General features: G+C 38.8%; 2 protein-coding genes across 2 annotated transcripts; both read left to right on the forward strand.

The window, feature by feature from the left end:
• The first annotated feature begins 512 nt into the window (after positions 1–512).
• rab3da (RAB3D, member RAS oncogene family, a) lies at positions 513–10,662 on the forward strand. Its single transcript, XM_026170636.2, has 5 exons — positions 513–719; positions 3,493–3,726; positions 6,024–6,142; positions 9,576–9,700; positions 9,800–10,662. Exons 2-5 carry the CDS (start codon positions 3,493–3,495, stop codon positions 9,985–9,987), a joined length of 666 nt encoding a protein of 221 aa, XP_026026421.1. The 5' UTR covers positions 513–719; the 3' UTR covers positions 9,988–10,662.
• A 1,337-nt stretch (positions 10,663–11,999) lies between these two features.
• Positions 12,000–17,162, forward strand: tspan34a (tetraspanin 34a). Its single transcript, XM_026169286.2, has 8 exons — positions 12,000–12,078; positions 13,170–13,251; positions 14,352–14,564; positions 15,410–15,484; positions 15,586–15,693; positions 15,892–16,026; positions 16,145–16,237; positions 16,724–17,162. Exons 2-8 carry the CDS (start codon positions 13,195–13,197, stop codon positions 16,778–16,780), a joined length of 738 nt encoding a protein of 245 aa, XP_026025071.2. The 5' UTR covers positions 12,000–12,078; positions 13,170–13,194; the 3' UTR covers positions 16,781–17,162.
• Positions 17,163–22,012: the final 4,850 nt, after the last annotated feature.

A 22,012-nucleotide genomic window follows, 5' to 3' on the forward strand; every position in this document is an offset into this window, starting at 1 on the left:
CCTTAATTTCTTTAATTATTTGAATAAATGTTCGCTTGATTTTGAATGTTTCAGTTGCATTTGACTCAAAATGATTCCTTCGTGTTTACCGAGTTTGAAAAATCTCTTCGTCTTTTTTTTCTTTGCACAAGATGGCCAAGTAATGAGAAAACAGTACCGGTATCAAGGAGCACGGCTTGTTGCTTAGCTACACTGCTCAGCTCATTATGAAATGGAGTTCGAAGATTTTCTCAACACCTTCAGCTCTCCCTCAACTTATTTATTAGTTTCCTTCGGTTGCCATCAGTGGGTGCAGATTGCCTACTATATAAAACCCCGCGATGAACAAATTGTTATCCTTTATTAATTTACATAGAAATGCAGAGGGTGAGCCAACTTTGTCTGAAAACTCCTGGAAACAAATACACCCAACTGCCAGAAATTTGCACTCAGATGTATGTTACCCTAAAACGTCAGCTTTCTTTTGTAATGTTTATTTTGAAAGTTTATACCGGAAGTGCGTGATTCATATTGGGCATGACTTGACAAGTTGCGTGTTGGACGTCCCAGTGATAGATATGCACATGCATAGTGTGGAGATCCGGGACAGGAACACCTGAGCAGGAGAGCCCGACAGACAGCAACAGCTGCAGCAGCCAGCACACACTCATCGACTTTCAGGTAGACGTGTGAACACTTCGGGAGGGAGAGAGGAGACAGACCCATAAACAACACCCGAGGTAATTTGCATTCACTCACAGTTGTTTGCAAAGGCAGACGGGGGCTGTTAAATGTCATCAGGTTTGTAGCTGAGCTGCCGTATGGTAAGGCGGTGTAGGCAACTTAGACTCTTAGTTAGTTAAAGGCTACAAGTGTCATCGGTGGCTTCAGAATATGAACTTTGTTCGTGGTTAATCGGGCTAATTTGTACATAGATATTTGGATTCGGTGTCAACAAGTGGGGCAATGAAGTGTCCCGTGAAACAGCTGCTCTCGTGCACTGCATTGACTGACTAAAGCAGTTACAAACCAGGCGTCAGATGCTCTGAAGTCAAATATTGAATGTGCATTAATGAGAGTTGACATGTTTTCCCAAGCTAAAGTAAATACACGACCCTACACACACACACACACACATACTTCAGTGTGTGCCAGGTACTTTCATGCTGATGTAGGCGCATGCGCGGATATTGATGTTCTGCTGAGTGTGTACCGCAGCATGCCGCTCAGCCCCTCTTTTATGATCTTGGAAGCTGTAATGCTGAGCTGGTCTCCAGAGACTTCTCAGCAGCCAAGGAGGAGCAGGACTCAACCCCTGAGAGAAGAGGAGGGGGGTGGGGGTGGAGGAGAAAGAGAGGGAGAAGGGGGGGTAGATAGATGAATGTAGATGGATTGATGCCGAGTGATGGAGGAAGGAGAGAGTTAAGAGTGGGAGGGAAGCTGGCTGGCCGGATGATGACAGGAGGGATGCATAGATGGATGAATATGTGAGGAGAGAAGGAAGATAAATGAGAGTAAGGAGTGTGTTTGTGTGTGCATGTAAGTAGTAGTGTCACTGGGTGAATGAATGACCAGATGGGTGATAGATAAAATACACAAGCGGGGGAGAATCTATTGCCCCCTTCCCACCGCTCAGTCTCTACCGATCCTATACGTTTTTAACATGTGTTCTTGTGACAAATGGATGGAGAGAGCAGGAGGTGACCGGTCCAGGGAAGAAAAAGAGTAAGGAGCACGCCCTGGCTGTGATTCATAGCACAGTGATAAGCGCTAAGAGGAATCAGGGAGGAAGACGGACCATTTTTAAAATAACACTTCCATTTACCAACATCAGCATCTGCTCAGCTCTTAGTGTGGATGGATTTCAGACGTCTGAGTGTTAACCTGAATTCTCAAATAGCTGATATTTATCACTGTGACACCACAGCTGATATACTGGTAATCCTGGATTTTGCGAAAGCCAGTGCTATTCTTAACTTTAGTATTCCCCCTCCTTTTTTGTTTTCAGTTGCCATCTTTTGTTTTTTAATTCAAACAAACATTAAACCTCCAATATTAACATTTAAGAGAAACTAACATGAGCTCATACATTAGCTAATCATCTAACATTGAAAGGATTAACCAGTACATTTGACTATGTTCAATTATAGGAATGTATCTGCATTGCCTTTGTCTAAAAATTCCTTATTTAAAATTTATTTGCAATGGGCATTTGATTGTGTAGATGACGTGTCTGACATCGGCATCGACGTTCCCTACCATGGTCACATGTTCCTGTCTTTGCTATAAGACATCATTGCGCAATATATTGAGATTACTGGCAAGTCAGACTCTGTTAGATTATTTTTGTATGCATTAAAGCCAAGCAGTTATGTGACTGATTAAAAACAGGAACTAGTAGATACTATCCTGTTTCTTCCTGTACATGTATGCATTTACCAGCAGTTGACCCAGTGCAGCACCCTGAGCCTGCAATTATGTAATTGTCCTTAACTGCCTTACAGCCACACCTATTCTGTGTTGTTCTTGTACTTGTGTTATTTTTGTGTGGCAGTTGAACAGGTGTAAGGTACACCTGTTCAATTGCTCATTAATGCAAATATCTAATCAACCAATCGCATGGCAACTCAGTACGTTTAGGCATATATATAGACGTGATCAAGATGAGCTGCTGCGGTGCATGGCATGCATTGCAATTGGGAAGAAAGGTGACTTTAAATGTTGCATTACTGCTGGTGCCAGATGAGCTGGTCTGAGCATCTCAGAAACTGCTGATCTACTGGGACTGCACAGCCATGTCTAGGGTTTACTTAGATTGGCCACTCCTGTCAGCCAAGAACAGGAAAAATGAGGGTATAGTTCACCCGGGTTTGCCAAAATTGGAAAGTAGAAGATTGGAAAAAAAAAAAAAGTTGCCTGGCCTGATGAGTCACAGCAGAAATCGATTGCAAGATCAGCATGGATCCATCTTACCTTATAGCAGTTCAGGCTGGTGGTGCTGTGATGGTGTGGGGGATATTTTCTTGGCACACTTTGAGCTCTTAGTCACAACTGAGCATTGTTTAAAGACCACAGCCCATCTCAGTATTGTTGTCGACCACGTCTATCCCTTTATGACCATCGTGTACCCATCTTCTGATGAAATATTTCCAGCACCTTGTTGAATCTGTGCAAAAAAGAATTAAGGGAATTCTAAAGGCAAAAATTGGTCCAACCCATTGTTGGCATGGCATACCTAATAAAGTGGTCAGTGAGTATATGTAGGATTACCAGCCACAGGTAACTGGCAGAACTTGTCCCTTTTTAGGCATTTTAAGGGACAGCAATCAACAACAGACACTACAGAAAACCAAAATGTACACACACAACCACTACAAATTGCTGCAAACAATATTTAATACAAGAAGCACAAAAGACAACATTTATCAACAACAACAAAAAAGAAAGATGCTTTATAGCCCATCTCAGTGATCACACATGTGCCTCTCCTTTTTGTCTGTCGTCATTTGATAGATGGCTTTAGCCAGAGATCCAGGAGCGGCTCACGAGCAGAGAGATCCAGCCGACCAAAACTTTGACTACATGTTCAAGCTGCTGATCATCGGCAACAGCAGCGTGGGAAAGACCTCATTCCTCTTCCGATATGCAGATGACTCATTCACTTCAGCGTTTGTCAGCACGGTGGGCATCGACTTCAAAGTCAAGACCATCTACAGGAACAACAAGCGGGTCAAGCTACAGATCTGGGTGAGATTGGGCATGAGATAGAGCCTCTGCACTGCGAGGTAGTATTTTTAAGAAGTCCTTAGGATCGAAAACCCCCTAAACCCTCTAAGCAAAGGATTTATTTTCTCTCATCCGCTGTTTTTTTTTTTCTTTATTTCTTTCTTTTGTACTTCTTTACCTGGTATTTGACCTCCATTAACAGGGCAAGAGGAGAGGCGGTTTAGGCCACTGGGAGCACAATAGCAGCTTATACACTAGTGTAATTATGTCTTCAGTCCTCATGATTAAAATAATAGTTTGTGGCGTTTTGCTGAAGTACTAACCAAGACGTTTTTTTTTTTAATCTGAAGACGTGGAATAATAGACACTAATTTTACTTCGGGGGGGTTTCCAACCAAAGAAAAACACCTGTTTTTTCTTCCTGCTTTCAAACTGTTTGTCACCACATGCACATAGTTATAATGATTAGGGCAAGAACAAGGTTTGTTGACTCACTGAAAGATGTTTATTCATTGCAGCAGCCAAGAACTAAAAGCTCACTGGCAGTGTTGCAGTTTGACCAAATGTAATCTCAATCAAGCTGTCACACAAAACCTATCCGTTTTTTGTTGTTCTTGTTTTAACTACTCTGACTGTGATAGATGTCTGGGATGCTCCTAGAGGCACTTAATGTAGAGGTAGCTCCATTTGAACATAACTGAGATCTTAAAAGTCCCTAATAATTTCCACTTGAATGCTCAGGAAGATTTTTACTCCGGTCTCCCCACACCGGAGTAAAAATCTACTGTACAGAGAACAGCTTTGACACACAATATATCAACAAAATTGACTATAAAATGCTCCAGTCTCTTTAAAGTCGGAGTGGTAATTTATGTGGGGTCGTTACCTGTGGCAAAGAGGTTTTAAAATACATCTTCAACCAAAGGAGGGGCCAAATGAATAGAGATTTTCAAAGTCTTGTTACACAACATGGAGTGTTTATCCTCTTCCCATTCCCTGATTTGCCCTCTTACATGCTGCAGCCTGTCATGGATGTGAACTAATTTCTCACTCTCTGGAGTTAATAACAGTTGATGTTTAACATTGTCCCCAGACGGCGGGGTTCATGAAAGATGCATGGGTTTGAGCTGCAGGAGCCGAATGTGCTTACCGCGCAGACTGACACCCAGGACAGATCTATTACTGAATGTTAGCGGAAGGCGAGGACTCACCCACAGTACTCCTGTTAGATGAAAGTAATGCATCTTTTTTGAAGTTAATGTATTCAGCGGGCCGTGCCTTCTCGGCTGCGCTTTACAATGATCCAGCTGCACACTTTCACACAAGGAAGGTGCCAAGTGAAATGATGAACCAGTAGTATAAAAGATAACCATATTAAAATTCAGATAAATAACAGTAAAAGTTTTATTACCGATGCATTAACAAGCAAGCAGATTTTTAACGTCCCAGCTGGTTGACTTGAGGTTTTATATTCAGGAAAGACACGCAGTATATTGGTTGTGAAAATGTTTTGTTATGAGCCCTTCACTTTAGAATCGAGGTTATTGGCTGCTGAGGGACTTAATGGGATTTCTTAGGACCATTAAAATAAGCGCAGCTACATGTGACATAAATTGTAGGTTGCTGACAAGCCCAGGAATGTGTACAATTAGAGTCAGTGGTGTTAATGAGGTCCATAGCAGCTACTGGCATCACATTACATGGGAGAAAGTTTAAAGAAGTTAGTTTCAAAGTCTTAGTTTTCTTACTGCAGTTTCAAAGAATCCACAGGAGTGTTACATTTGTTACTTTAAGGTTTTTCCCAAGGCAACATGAAGAGGAAAAATACCATCTGGAGATGTAGGCAAGACCTGAGAGTGTGTCCTAGTGTGCTTCCAGGGTGTGGCAGCATCAACATTTTAAAAGGGAGGGGTTATTCTATTCTAAGAAAGTTCATGATTGACCTTTGCTTTTGGTAAATGGTAAATGGCCTGTAGTTGTATAGCGCTTTACTTAGTCCCTATGGACCCCCAAAGTGCTTTACACTACATTCAGTCATCCAGCCATTCACACACACATTCACACACTGGTGATGGCAAGCTACATTTTCTGCAGAGTTAACCATTCGTTTACTTTTGCTCCCCTGTCATGTTTTCATTTTGCAAACAACTTTCAGTGTTTTAAGTGTTTTTTTTTAAGCTTTCATGTTGCTTTTGAGAAATTTGTTGCATGTGGTGAAATTGAATTTCAGTAGGGTTGTTGTTTCTTCATTTTTTTGTGTGATTTCTGGAGTTGGGCCAGTAAAAATAATTCATCCACCATTCAATGTGTGTTTACAGGACACAGCTGGGCAGGAGCGCTACCGGACTATCACCACAGCTTACTACAGAGGAGCCATGGGATTTCTGCTCATGTACGATATCACGAGCCAGGAGTCGTTCTGTGCTGTTCAGGACTGGTGGGTAGATGAAGCATATAATTAATGCAGAATAGGCATGTGTGTTTTCCAGTGGCTGAAGGCATTTTTCTAAGGCATGTGTTTTTTGGGGGGGGGTTTTCACTGGTCTAAAAAGTGATACCTGCACAGAAGTGCCTTAAACTTGCTTTCTTTCTAATGGCTAGCAGAGGTGACACTTTGGTTGCAAAAAAACGCTGTGGTTGTGTTGAGGTTTTACAGACCCGTGAACACCAGCCACGTCTAGGCCTCAGTCACACAGGCCTAGGGACCAGTTCACGACCATCTGGCAACCAGCAATGGTGAAGAAAAATGGGATATTCCCTGGTTGTGAGTGGTTGCTGAATGTGATGGCAGTGACAGGGAAAATGTTAATTCATCCCACTCATGCTGCACTACAGACTGGTCAGTAACCCCCATGGCAACTAGCTGTTGCTAGGGAAAATGTTTATTCCTCAATTAGTAAAATCTCCTTGCTTTGGTTGCTGAAATTTTGCTGCAGTCTTAGTTTTAATGCAAGTGGCAGATTTGTCTACAAAGCCTGTCCAGCTATCCTCTAGGGAAACTGAAAAGTGCAACATGAACCAGAATTGAAGACCCGTTTGCCTTCAAAGTAAAAGATATGTTCTTCTAGAAACATGCTGGCTGCAGAGCAGAGACACAACCTCTACTTTGACGTTGGGCTGGTAGACAAACACGAAAAACTACAGGAAAAAAAAAAAAACAGCGATAACTAGGAGGTTTTTGGTGCAGCACTTTCTTTGTATCTGATTCCTTCCAGCCAGCAAATTCCATGAATCATTGCCAAGCAGTTAAGGAATACACATTTTTCCCTAACAAGTGGTTGCAGACAACTCTTGAGCAATGTGTGCATGACGACACGAAAGAAACCTCAATAGAAATTTGTGGGCAAATGGCCCATGGTTTCCTTACTTTGTGACTTCAGTAAGCTCTTTCCTGAGGAGTGTATGGTCTCAGTCACTACTTTTAAGTCCTTTTGAATTTAGTGAATTTCATTATATTAATGACGGCCCTCATTAAGGTCCACAAGGACAAAAAAACACAATATGCTTTAGGGCATCCACTGTGTAGATGTGCAGGTGTGTCCATAGGCTCTGCAGTTAGATCTGTCTTTTGATCGTGACATTTAGTTTAAAAGGCTGTGATGGTGAAAACATCAGAAAGGGAACTTTTCAATGTCGCCATGGATACATTCATCTTATCATTTTCTTCAACTGTTTGTTGTTTTTTTTGGATCACTTGGAGAAAATTAAAAAAAGCAGCACTCTTGTTCACAAGAATAGATGCTGCATAAAAAAATTGGATATAACAATGTGTTTAATTAAAGAAAATACACATAATGTTCCACTGTATAACCTGTAGAAACAAAAGGACAGTATATCAATTGACACAACCAACAGTCCTCCTGAAAATGGACACCACGGGAAACATTAAAATATTAATTTAATCCGTCAGTTACTGATCAGTGTATGTTTTCTAAGTACAATTTGAAAATCAATGCCCTTTAAATTAATCGGTGGAGTAAAAAGTCAACATTTGCCTCTAGAATTCTGGGGTAACTGAAGGTGTGTGTGTGTGTGTGTGTGTGTGTGTGTGTGTGTGTGTGTGTGTGTGTGTGTGTGTGTGTGTGTGTGTGTGTGTGTGTGTGTGTGTGTGTGTGTGTGTGTGTGTGTGATAATTACTGTTACTTTATGTTATCATTACCAGTGCTCTAGTCGAAGACTTCAGATACAAAAGACTTGAAACACGACTTTCATCAAAAGTGAGAAAATGATATCAGGTGAAAGCTCTCAGTCTGTTTTCAATAATCAGATGCTTTTGCTTCAGACTTCTCTAAATCCCACTCTGAGCTTCTTCCAACGGTCTTCTTTTGCAAAAATCTGTAAATGCTGCTTCACTTTGTCAGCAAAGCTAATTGTGTTCGCAGCATCACCAATCAGGGGATGAGATCATGTGACATTCAAACAGGTTAAGTCTCATTTATCTTAATCCGGGTTGCCAGCTTGCACTACTTGGGCTCTTAGCTGACTTGACATGACAGCAGTGCACTGTTTTTAATGGATATTTCTGTTTATTTATTCATTTATATATTGCACTGACATTTTATGCCATACAGTTTCAGTTTATTCAGTCTTTCATTTTGAATACTGCTTTCATCATTTGTGATGTTTCCACTTGCATCCTTAGGGATTTTATTCAGTGATTAATAACCTTTTCATTCTAATTAAAGTGAACTTACTGAACCTTCTTTGCACCTTCTTTGCATCTCATTTCATCCAGCAACAGCCAGTAGCTTCCATGAATCACTGCCGAGCAGTTAAGGAATACACATTTTTCCCTAGCAACCAGTGGTTGCAGACAACTCTTGACCAATGAATCCTCAGAAAAATCTGTGCGAAAATGGCTCTTGGTTCCCTTTGGTTTGCTTTGTAACTTCAGTAACCTCTGCCCTTAGGAGTGTATGGTTTCAAGTCCTTATAAATTCAGTGAATTTCATTATATTAATGACGGCCCTCATTAAGGTCCACGAGGACAAAAAAGGCACAGTATGCTTTGGGCATCCACTGTGTAGATGTGCAGGTGTGTCCATAGGTTTTGCAATTAGATCTGTCTTTTGACCATGATGTTTAGTTTACAAAGGCTATGATGTTGAAAACATTCAGTGCGCTTCAGAAAGGGAATTTCTCAGTGTCGCCATGGATACGTTCATCTTATGGCTTTTCTCTAAAAGACTGTTTTTGGGGGGGGGCGGGGGGGTTCCGTCTTTGACCTGGAAACGATCAAAAAAATCAACACATATAGCAACAGGTTGACAATAATACTACAAATAATGTCAAAGGAGCATTATCATTCTGCTGTGTTATATTAAAGAAATGCAATGTTCCACTGCATAACCTGTAGAAATGAAAAGGAAACCAATCGATAGGCGCAATAAACAGTCCTCCTAATAACATACACATCCGTAAACGTTTGAATTTTGGACTCTAGTGAAAGCTCTCATTTGATGATCAAATCCTTTTAGCAAAAATCTCTTAATGCCACTTCCCTTTGTCAGCAGAGCCTATTGTGTTCACAGCAACACCAATGAGAAGACGAGATCATGTGACATTCAAACAGGTTTAGTCTCATTTGTCAGTGTGTTGATATTGTTATCATAATCCTGTTTGCCATCTTGCACTACTTGGTGTCTTAACTTCCTTATTTATTCGTCTATACAGTGTGCTATCATTTTGTGCCATGCATCTTCAGTGATCTCCTTCAGTGATTAATAACCTTTTCATTGCCATTAAAGTGAACTTGAATGCTAGAAATCAGAAGAGACTCAACTTTGGTTCATTGTTGTGATGGACTGAGGGTCTCTGTAGGTGATACAGTAGAGTTGTGAACATGGTTTGGATTTTTTGGTTTTTCTCAGGGCAACACAAATCAAGACTTACTCGTGGGACAACGCTCAGGTGGTGCTGGTGGCCAATAAGCTGGATTTGGAAGATGACAGGCAGGTGCCGACTGAAGATGGCAAAAGACTGGCCAAAGAGCTCGGTCAGTACGCGCTGGTGTTTATCAGCATGAAAACACGTGAACAAAACATTATTTAATAATCACTCATAAGCTCTTTATCTCTCTCTGCTCTCTCGCCAGGCTTCCATTTCTTCGAGGCCAGTGCCAAAGATAACATCAACGTGAAGCAGGTCTTTGATAAGCTGGTGGACGTCATCTGCGAGAAGATGAACGAGAGCGTCAACGGTGATGCCAATCCGGCAACCAATCACAAGGGAGATGGCCTGAAGGACACACCCAACAGCAGTCGGGGTGGCTGTGCATGCTGATTACTGATTGTAAAACCTGATAAAACAGGTTTAATAATTAAATATAGGTGCCCACACTTACACAGATGACCAGAATTGCCCCTAAATCTTTCATTGTGATTGTACTTTACCAAATGTTACTGCAGTGCAATCATGGATGCCTGGCGTTCAGTTTCTTTCTTTTTTTTTTTTATATTTCTTTTTGTTCCTGGTTTTCTTGACTCGGTGGTGATTCAAGGATCGTCTTTGTAATCCCAATGTAACTGTTACACTAAGATGCCAAAGAGCTCCACTGAGCAGCCTTTTCTCTTTATCGTTTCCTGTTCACACAGTGCAGTGAACAGCACCTGTTGCAGGTCAGGATGTGAAAGAAAGCCATGTGCCAGACTGAAATTGCATGGGGAATCACCCCGATTGACTTGTGTCATGCTACCCCCTAGTGGGCGTCGCACAAAACTGCATCACTGTGACTTCTGTACAGTACAAAGTCTAACATATTTGAAAGCTGAGATCACACACGCCTGATAGCCCTGCGTGAGTTCCAGTTAATAAACCACATTTTTTGTTGGATGTTTTATAGGAATATAATCATCTGTTGTGTTTAAGTAATGTATTTGTTTTTTCTTTTTATACATTTAATTATTAATGTTAGTCCAAAGTTAAAATAAAGTTGAAATTAAAAGAAAGGAATATGTATGTTATGTCTGTTGGCCTCATTTGTATGAAAACATTTCATGTATAGTTTTGTAATTTGTTTTTAAATGGATGAGTCATTGCTTGGAAAGACAGTTTTCTCCAGTGAATTATCAGAAAGGAGATAAAACACTGTGAGTGGCCGGCACACTTTTGTGTTACTGTGTTATAGACATTTAATTGGTGTAGTTTTGCTTAGGTGGTATTAGAACAAATTGCCCATAGGTGTGAATGTGAGCGCGAATGGATGGATGGTATTAGAACAAACACCTCTACCTGACAGAACACCTTTGGGCTGAATCATAGCACAGACTCCGGGCCGGACCTTCTCAGGGTTCACTTCTGGAAGAATGGTCAAAAATTCCCATAGATACACTAACTAACCCTTACGGAATTATATTAAGCCCTATGGATTAAGAATTGGATGTCACTCAAGTTCATATGCAGATGATCAAATACTTTTGGCAATATAGCGTATGTGCTTCAAAGGTAGCTTTTAATGCATGAAGGGTAAATTTTGCGCACTGATATTTTAAAGCTATTATACAAAAGAAATGTCATTTTGAGGGAGCCGGGAAGGAACCAGTGCTGAATCAGATTAAGTACTTCTTAATGATCCATGAAGTTAATAATAAAACATTCCCAGAAGTTTCCATGCAGTGTTGAAATCATTCACTAATCAATAGCACGACAAATCAATAAAGTCATAAATATTATCGTAAAAATGTTCCACGAGTAAACCAGTTATCGTTTATCATGACAGTTTTAATTGTTCAATGACATCACACTGGACTTCTGTGTTTTAATAGTGAACCTTTTACTTTGACCATGACCTGCATTGATTTGATCACCATGGTTTCTTTGATTGGACTGATCACCAAGAAAGATCTTATTGTGTAGAGCACAATTGTGATTGTGTGAGTCGTGTTTGTTATGAAAAACCTGGATGATTAATTGAATTTTAAATTAGTATTTTTTTCAGCCCTTGATGAGTTGCAAGAAAACAATGAAACCAGGAAGTTTTGGAAAACATGCTTCCCAGATACCCTTGTATAGGAGCTTGTGACTGAATTACGTCACCTGAGAAAATATCTCTTGTCAGATTAAATTGCTTTATATGATGTTGTTGTCTGATTTTTTTTGTCTTCGTGACATTTGGTCATAAAAACGTATCTCAATGTCATGGAAAGTTGTGAAATGTGATTGAAAATAACTTTGAACCCTGTGTGTGTGTGTGTGCGTGTGTGTGTGTGTGTGTGTGTGTGTGTGTGTGTGTGTGTGTGTGTGTCCTATGGTGGGCGTGTTGGTCATGGGGTTGTGCGACCTGTGAGAACTTAAATGGGCAGCCCAAATCGTCGATGCACAGACACTCCTCGCTGATCAGACCTCAGCGGACACGCACACCTCAGTACAACACAGGTATAGTTGCTTTCTTCACTTTTTAATTCAAACTCCACAACTACACTGCTATTAATCTTCCTTAATCTAAAGCTCATCCGGATGATGAATGGTTTGTTCTGTAATCAAAGGATTTTATTAACATTAGGCAAGTTGTAGTGACATGATTACTATTCCTTAGCAATATCCAAGTGTTATTATTTTGTATAAAAACAGGTACAAAAAACAAAAAAAAAACCATCAAACTGAGTTATTTAGCTGCTGCATTTCTATTAAAAGTGTTGGTGCAGAAACATATTTTCTTCTTAGAGTTTAAGTAATTTATTCCCCTCTTCTGTGGCTGCTCGAGTATGTATTCAGAAATTAACATGGAGGTGTTATAAGGGAACTTTATTGCCTCATGGAAACAAGGTTGCAGCTGCAAAGTAGGTCCAATTGATTGCTGTTGTCAAAGCTGCAATAAGGAAGAACATGACAGTCACTATAAAACGGAGTTTATTTCTCTGATACCAGGAACAGGCATGTTAGGTTGTGCAAGTTAATGGACAAGGGGTTGTGTGTGCCTCTTTTATGGCACTCCTGTGCTACCTAAACTGTGAAACCACTAACCTGATAAGGTACCTCAGCTGTAATATTTCAGCACACTTGCAGTTCAAAGCTAGAGGAAGCTATTTTTTTTACCTCAACTCAACCAAATACAGACTTTAATGCAAGGAAAAAAAGAAGCAAGCATATCACCCAGCTGAGGTGCCTAGAGTAGGATGATTTAAATAACTAGCAGCAAAATGAATAAAAAATAACATGTAGACTTGGGCAATGCTTCAACCGAAACTGCATGACGTCAGCATGAAACGATTGGTATATTTAAAGAAGATTACGACCCCCCACTCTTTTGCTGCCAGCTACTTTGGTTAATGTTTAACCCAAGCGAATGCCGAGTGACCCATGTTGGCCACTGCTTGTGTTGTCTGCCTCTTGCTATTGATTTGAATTTCAGCAGTAAAAGAAAAGTTCCCCATGTTAAATGCTGAAAAAGAATAATTGTAATTACACTAGATAAGTTGTTTTCACCTGAACTGACATAATTTTTTTTGTTCTTGCTTCTTCAACAGAGTGAAAAAACAGAAATCAGCCAAAATGTGTTGTTCCGGCTTTCTCAAAATTATGATGTTCATCTTCAATGGCGGCATCTTTGTAAGTTGGAAAAAAGAGAGAACTTCTGTTTGTCTGCATCCCTTCAACAGCTTGGTTTCACATCCTACACCAGACTACAAAGAAGACTTTACAGAGAGTAGTGAATCAAAAAAGGCCAAACCATTTCATTTGGCTGTATGAATTATTCTCTTTTATAGGTAGTCTCAATAAGACGTACATTTTAGCCCACTTTCTCTGTTCAGATATGGCTTTAAGTCAGAGTTTTCGATAATGTGAATATTTGCTTTTCCCCATAAATCAGATTAGATGAACATTACCACTGAACATTATGTCTATTTAATGTAAGGTCGAAGAGAAAAGATGGTCTGCTTAGCCTTAGCTAACTAACTTACAACATAACACCAATTATCGCTACAGTGCTCCCGCTCAATGCAAACATGTCACATTCAGGTCGAATATTTTCAGTGAGCATTAACTGACAGGAGCGCTGATCTGTGGATTGCCCTCCATGCTCGGAAACAATTTTTCCTCCACTATCACAGTTTTTCATCACCATAACAGTTTCATCAATCTTTTTTAGGATTACTTTGTGCGCATGCAGAAAAATTACAGCTCCCATTACTTCTATTGTAACAGTGTCACTTCTTACATTGTCATTTTATTTTACTGATGTTGCTAGAATGAACGAACTCATTTCCAGAGTATTTTTCTTTATGTCTGTGTAATTTATCAGTCACCCCGATCAAGCGTAAAAAGAGGCAACTGGAAGTCTTGAGTAGTTTTCAGTAGATTGAGTAGTTTTAGGTGAAATGTCTTTGCAAACCTAAAGAAATCCAGTTGCCAACTTTTCTTCTTACGTATGTTGTTCCCTATTTTTGTCTTTTTCCTTCGGATTTTCAGTGATATCAGAAAATTAATTTAATATGTAGTAAGAAACTGTTTTTCTTAAAATGTTGACAGCTATAAATAAATACAATTTATTTTGCCACTGTTACTTATAAAAAAAGTTAGTGCAGTTCATATCATTCACGTTCAGTTTTTTAGTTTAATTTCCCATTAGCATTCCATGTTTTAATCGTCTGCTTACATTATCTTACAGTTCTTTTCTTTCTCTCCTTTCTTTCTTCATAAACCTGCAGTTAGCAGGTGCCGTCATTCTGGGTGTGGGAATTTGGGTGCAGGTGGACAGGAGTTCCTTTCTGGATATACTGGATGAGGTGGAAGACTCCTCCTCCTTATCACAACTGGCAAACGTCAGCTACCTGCTCATCGCCGTGGGTGCTGTACTAGTTCTGATTGGCTTCCTGGGCTGCTGCGGTGCCATCAGGGAGAGCAAGTGCATGCTGCTGACGGTGAGCAAAGTTTGGAATAAAAATAAATGAATAAAACATTTGTAAAAAAAGAAAGAAAGAAAGAACAGCAGATATGGTCTTCTGTGTCTGTAATAGTAGGATAATAAAGTTTGCAACTTTGCCCAAATCAATAAAATATAACATGGCACCAAAGTCTTTCCTTGAGATGACAATTTCAGTTTACAACTGGGGAGTAGAGAGAATTATATTTAAGTCAGCTGAGTCAGAAAAATGTTTAAAAGAAGTGTTTAGTATTTCCTTTTGCCATTCATTTAAAGACGTGTGTCCTCACACATGATGTGACCAAATACTGACACATCAGTAAATTTCTTCTTCGTGTGCTATCGATACATTTGAAAACAGGTGCAGGTGCTCTTGAAAGATTCTTCAACAGTCTGACTTACCAGAGCCAGCACTTTATGACTGCTGACGCTAGTTCTTGTCAAATTAATGAGGCTAAAGGCAATATGATAGATGTGAGTGGATAAAGAAGACAAAACTCGTAGTGTACAAATGGCAGTTAGTGTGGAAAGGCATATCCAACAGCCAATTAATGTACTGCACACAAAAAAACAAACACTGCAGGAAATAAATGTGTTTTAGGGCTGGGTTTGCTGTTACACTGACTTAGAAATGCACAGTAAATAGCCATCTTGAAAACTTTACCATATTAATGGACATGTACTGTATAGTGACTTAAGATTGTGATTCTTCTGTAGCTACTCTTTAGCTTCATATTTGAGCAGGTACTTTCTTGTAACTATACATCTGTTTCTCCACTGACACCTTAAGAGTATGCTGTTAAGAATGTTTTACAGTATGCTTTTTCGTTTTCCCCCTTTTAGTTCTTCAGTATTGTTTTGATTATCTTCCTCATCGAGGTTGCAGGAGCCATTGTGCTCTTTGTCTTCAAAGATGTGGTAAGTAGCTCTGAAGAGCAAAATCTGGCAAGAGCTGCCAATGGTCAGATTTAGAAACTAAAAAGCATGATAACGTGCTACTGTCTGTCTGTGTCTCTCAGGCTGGTGAGCTTCTTCAGGAACTGGAGAAAAACGTCCAAAAGAGCATTAAAAACAACTATGGAAATGAAAACCAGCTGACTTCTGTCTGGAGCAACACAATGAAAGAGGTACTGTACCCATTTATTTATTTAAGAGAAAGGTTTGTGATCTATCTGCACATGGAGGTTTATTTGATCAAAATTTTAAGACTAACGTTTTGAATTACTTCACATTTTACACATTAATCAAACTTGTAGTCGTAATTTTGTTCTGTTGTTATGGTAATTAAAAACTTGTTGCATTAACAGTTTTTTGCTCTCTTCTAGCTTAAATGCTGTGGATACAGGAACTACACAGATTTTACAAACTCGCCTTTTAACAGTAACGGTCTCTATCCAGCCCCATGCTGTAATTCAACCATCAGTGCTGAGAAATGCAATGAAAATGAAGCGCAACATTCGGTATGAGACCAGCCTACATTTGGCCTAATTTTATGCATGTCAGCAACAGAATGAATCCAATGTACAGTGCACAGCAGTGTTTCCCATCCTCAGCTAAAAACATTTGTTTTGCTTTTAGAACATCGATGGCTGCTTTGACAAACTGCTGCAGCTGATAGAGGACAACGCTCTGGTCATTGCAGGTGTGGCAATGGGGATCGCTGCTCTCGAGGTATCGTTCACGTTCGTCATCCATCAGTTATATACTGCATGCTAGTTATTATCTATTGTGTATATTTTTATCTTCAATTTCTTTATGGCCATATATCTTACATATACTTATAAATGATACTAGATGACACAGTGTGTGTGTCTTTTTTCTGGGTGATTCATTTTAATTTTATTACTGTGAAACAACATATTTAAAAAAGTTAATTTTCATACTGATTTGACTCTTGAAGTAAGGGGAAATAGTTTCAGCCCAAATGAACACCTTATTTATTTTTGAATAAAATAAACAGTTCAGTTAACATCCCATAATTTGACTCAACCTTACCTTATAAATGGCATGACAGTTGCAGCAAAGTCCACAGCTTGTTCAGCAATTTGCATCTTACAGAGTACAGAATATGACACAGAATTTGTCCACATTGTAACTTGTATCTCATCTCAGATCACTGTAGTTAGATCTAATGTTGATTAACTGTTGTCTTTGCAGATCGCTGCCATGGTGGTTTCAATGGTTCTCTACTGCAAGGCTGGAAAAGATCGATAATTCAACTTTGGAGAAATTTTGCTAAGCGGTTTTGTCTGTGGAAAGTTTTCTAGTATTTGATTCAAAGCAGATTTTCAGCTGAACATTGAATGCTCTGCCTCTTCTGGTTTTTAAAGCTTTCATACAAAGATAGAGGAAAAGCTAGTAACATCTTTTTACTTTTAAAACGATGTATCTGTACACACTTATACTGTGATTTATTTATGTTTGTGTGAGGGTCTCCTGCTGTATGTGCTGATACACTTGAAATGATGCACAGTGCAGAGAACTCTGGTTTCTTTGTGTCAGTGGTTTACAGTCACTAAATTAATGTTATGAGTTTATTTTTTTATGTATGATCACTTCTAAATAATAAAAAGAACAAACTGAACTTGTGCCATAATTGATTGTAGTTTACTTGAATTTTTTATCTTACTTTACAACTTTTTAGGTACACCTTCTCAGTTGTTTGATAAGTCGAATATGAATCACATGATAGTAACTCTGTGAATTTCGGCATATGCACATGGTCAAGATGACCTGCTGAAGTTCAAATTGAGCATCAAAATACGGAAGAAAAGTAATTTAAGTGACTCTGAACATGGCATAGCTGTTGGTGCCAGACAGGCTTGTCAATTTTCCCACACAACCGTCTCTAGTGTTTACAATTAATGGTCCAGAAATTAGAAAATATCCAGTGAGCAACAGTTTTCTGGCTGAAACAGTAACTCAAATAACCACTTTTTACAACCAAAAATGTAGAAGAGCATCTCTAAACAGAAAACATGTGGAACCTTGAAGCAGATGGGTGACATCAGCAGAAAGCCACACTTGTCAGCCAAGAACAGGAAACTGAAACTGCAATTTTCTGACTAAAATTCTGATGGGTCTCAATCTCTACTGTGACACAGATGGATGGTAGGGTTTCATTTTGATGTAAACAACATGAAACCACGGATGCATCCTGCATTGTATCAAACCCATTGGTATCAACTCAGTATCATTTAAATGCCACACCCTACCCGAGTATTCTTTCTCTTTATGACCACAGTGTCATGTCACAAAGCTCAAGTAATCTCAAACTGGCTTCTTGAATATGACAATGAGTTAACTGTATTCAAATGGCCTCCAGAGTCACCAGATCCGAATCCAGTAGATCACCTTTGTGATGTGGTGAAAGGGGAGATTTACACCATGAATGTGCAGCTGACAAATCTCAGGCAGCTATGTGACGCTCTCACGTCAATAAGCCCCAAAATCTTTAAAAAGTATTTATAGTCCCTTTTTAAATTGATGCCATGAAGATAGAAGTCATTTCTGTAGTCAAATGTAAGTCCAACCTGGTTTTAGTAAGAGGTGCCAATAAAGTGGCCGGAGATAATACGTAAGCTAATTATTAAAGAAAGACTTGATAAGAGTTGAATTTTCCATTAATGCTGCTGCTTTTATCTGCAGGACACAGAAAGCAGTTAAGTTATCATGAACACTGGTGATAAGACAGACTTCAAAAGTAATCTATGTATGAAGTCCTTACACAACCCTGAACATCAGTCATGTTAGTGTTGAATGAACTCATATTTTTTAGTATATCCACTCCAATTTAATCTTTTGAGTTAAATCTCGTGGTTCAACAGTCTGCTTCAAGCTTTGGAAAATGTCTAGTATTCAGGCATTAAGAAAAAAAAATAGTGGCAGGTAATAAGTAGACTTAACAAAGTGTATAAGTTACATATTAATATCAACAAACAGGTGTTTAATTGCATGAGGGATGAAAAGGTATATTTGAACATTACCACTGAACATTATGTCTATTTAATGTAAGGTCGAAGAGAAAAGATGGTCTGCTTAGCCTTAGCTAACTAACTTACAACATAACACCAATTATCGCTACAGTGCTCCCGCTCAATGCAAACATGTCACATTCAGGTCGAATATTTCCAGTGAGCATTAACTGACAGGAGCGCTGATCTGTGGATTGCCCTCCATGCTCGGAAACAATTTTTCCTCCACTATCACAGTTTTTCATCACCATAACAGTTTCATCAATCTTTTTTTATGATTACTTTGTGCGCATGCAGAAAAATTACAGCTCCCATTACTTCTATTGTAACAGTGTCACTTCTTACATTGTCATTTTATTTTACTGATGTTGCTAGAATGAACGAACTCATTTCCAGAGTATTTTTCTTTATGTCTGTGTAATTTATCAGTCACCCCGATCAAGCGTAAAAAGAGGCAACTGGAAGTCTTGAGTAGTTTTCAGTAGATTGAGTAGTTTTAGGTGAAATGTCTTTGCAAACCTAAAGAAATCCAGTTGCCAACTTTTCTTCTTACGTATGTTGTTCCCTATTTTTGTCTTTTTCCTTCGGATTTTCAGTGATATCAGAAAATTAATTTAATATGTAGTAAGAAACTGTTTTTCTTAAAATGTTGACAGCTATAAATAAATACAATTTATTTTGCCACTGTTACTTATTAAAAAAGTTAGTGCAGTTCATATCATTCACGTTCAGTTTTTTAGTTTAATTTCCCATTAGCATTCCATGTTTTAATCGTCTGCTTACATTATCTTACAGTTTTTCTATGTATGAAGTCCTTACACAACCCTGAACATCAGTCATGTTAGTGTTGAATGAACTCATATTTTTTAGTATATCCACTCCAATTTAATCTTTTGAGTTAAATCTCGTGGTTCAACAGTCTGCTTCAAGCTTTGGAAAATGACTAGTATTCAGGCATTAAGAAAAAAAATAGTGGCAGGTAATAAGTAGACTTAACAAAGTGTATAAGTTACATATTAATATCAACAAACAGGTGTTTAATTGCATGAGGGATGAAAAGGTATACTTGATCAGTATGGTTAAAACACTTTAATAAGTAAAGTAAATTATATTTCCACAGGTTAATTTTATTTGATACATTTCAATTTATACTAAGCAGGATTGATCACACAGTGTGTGTGTCAGGATTGATCACACAGTGTGTGTGTGTGTGTGTGTGTGTGTGTGTGTGTGTGTGTGTGTGTGTGTGTGTGTGTGTGTGTGTGCTAGCTGGTGACGCAGCCGGTTTTACAGTCACATGTTCTGCCACAGCTATCATAAACATCATAAAACAGATAAACCTCAACATCTGATTATGTTTGATAGCGTTATGACATTATTAAGTTCTTTTTTAGGTCAACGTTCTTATAAGAACTTCAAGCATATGGAAAGTCCCTTTTATCTGGGACTCGTATCAACACTGAGAGTACCAATCTACTGTGCCTCCACCCAGTCTCAAATTGGGGAAATGTTATGTGTAGGTGAATGTGTCAACCACTATACCATAGAGCCATCTGTCTTTTAGCCACACAGGTCAAAAAAACTAAAGACATGCATACAAACACAACGTTTTATCAAGGCAGCAGACTCACAAACAGCCTTTTTCAGTAAATATATGAACCAATGCCTCCTCATGCAGGTTGTTTTCACAAATTTGACCAAAATTACCAAAAGTAACAACATTTTCTGTATTTTTTTTATTTGGTGTGTTGTAGTTTTCATTTTCTAATATTTTTTCCTAAATGTTTTCAATTTTGAGTTTGAGTTTGAGTTAACTAAAATAACCTCAGTCTGAACCAGACATTTCTTTGGGAGTTTAAGTTATTCCCCTGAGGTTGTCTTTCTATTAATCTGCCTGGAGGACTAAACGACTCCATGTCTTTTTGTTTTTACCACTGACATACCTATCTGCAACCTGATTATATTACTTTCTAGTGGGACAATAACAATAACAATAAACCTTGAACATTTTATTGTGGAAAATAAAACCCTTCTTAAGCACAGTCATTCCGTCTTTGTTCACCGGAGACTGAAGCCCGGCCTGTTGAATATGAACTGGGTTAAAGTTACAGACAGTAGTGAAGAGTTTTGATCAATGTCCCCAACTTATAAACTTCAGAAGTATTCTATAGTATAGTATGTTATGTTTTCTAGATGGCTTTGTGGTGTCCTGATGACATAAAAAAAATGTAAAACATCTTGATGTGGTACAATGTGATCATACTACCTCAAGATGTCATAGATCATAGATTGATTGTTTGTTTGTTTTCTTATAAAATTCTTATAAAATATAGACTTTTTTAGTAGATACACTTAGGAATAAAATCTCCCGAGGACAATCTTAAAGATAAAGTCTCTGACAAACAGTTTAATGGCCAGATGAGTTTATTTCCGCTGATTTTTCATAACGAATTAAGCAGATACCTCCAGTTGATTCTAAATATCAAGTCTCAAGTTGTTGGTGGTTGATTGGAACTCTCAATATGATTTCAAAAGACATAAAGCTGCCAGTGAATGAGGCCATTTAGACTGAAAAAAAAACAACAACAAAAAAAAACAAACAATAAATGATCACAGAGAAAAACATTAAAAGTGGCAAAATCAACAATCTGCAATCATAAAAAGGAATGAACTGGACAGCAGCACCAAAAGTCCTGAAAGTCGTACCAGTGCCAAAATCTCCAATCACAACATGAATCATGAATGGAAATACAGAGGAATTACAGTAGGGAGCACTGGTTACACTCAAGAACATTAGATTAGGCTTTGCCAGACATCATCTAAAGAGTCAGCACAGCTCTAAAAACAAAAAGAAACCTTTGGGCAGTTGAAACCAAAGTTTACCTGGGAAGAAGTATGAAGAAGAAAAGAAACGGCTCATGGGCATGTATGGCTGCAAGTGAAATCGGGTCACTAATGTTTATTGATGATATGACTGCCGATAGCAGCAGCAGGAAGAACTGTGAAGTGTGCAGGGCTATACTCTCTGCTTAGATGCAACCAGCTGGTGCAAAACTGATAGGACTTTGTGTTACAGTGCAAATGGATAATGATGCAAAACAAATGTACGTAACCCAAGAAGTCCTTAAAGGCAAAGAAAAGAGAAATTCTTCAATGTCAATGTCAGTCATCTGATCTCATCCCAACAGAGCATGCTCAGTTTCTGATGGCAAAAGTGAATGCAGACAGACCCACAAACAAGCAGCCCTTGAAGGTGAAGGCCACAGTGGCATAACAGAGCATTTCAAGAAAGGAAACACAGCAGTTGGTGATGTTTATGGTTTCAATCACTCCTTGTGTTGAAATTGTTACTCTGACCAGTTACTTTTGAGCTTCCAAAAATCTGGGACTGCATATAAAAATGACTGCAATCCCGAAACAGTTAATGCAAAATTTTTACTTTCAACCTCTTGAATAAAAGTTAAAAGTCTGC

Source organism: Astatotilapia calliptera, chromosome 6, assembly GCF_964374335.1.
Source record: "Astatotilapia calliptera chromosome 6, fAstCal68.1, whole genome shotgun sequence".
Classification (NCBI taxonomy): domain Eukaryota; kingdom Metazoa; phylum Chordata; class Actinopteri; order Cichliformes; family Cichlidae; genus Astatotilapia; species Astatotilapia calliptera.

Coding starts and splice junctions, on each gene's coding strand:
- rab3da (XM_026170636.2), top strand. CDS start 3,493: ATGGCTTTAGCCAGAGATCCAGGAGCGGCTCACGAGCAGAGAGATCCA. Junction 3,727..6,023: donor GGGTCAAGCTACAGATCTGG/GTGAGATTGGGC, acceptor GTGTGTTTACAG/GACACAGCTGGGCAGGAGCG. Junction 6,143..9,575: donor TTCTGTGCTGTTCAGGACTG/GTGGGTAGATGA, acceptor GGTTTTTCTCAG/GGCAACACAAATCAAGACTT.
- tspan34a (XM_026169286.2), top strand. CDS start 13,195: ATGTGTTGTTCCGGCTTTCTCAAAATTATGATGTTCATCTTCAATGGC. Junction 13,252..14,351: donor TCTTCAATGGCGGCATCTTT/GTAAGTTGGAAA, acceptor ATAAACCTGCAG/TTAGCAGGTGCCGTCATTCT. Junction 14,565..15,409: donor GCAAGTGCATGCTGCTGACG/GTGAGCAAAGTT, acceptor TCCCCCTTTTAG/TTCTTCAGTATTGTTTTGAT.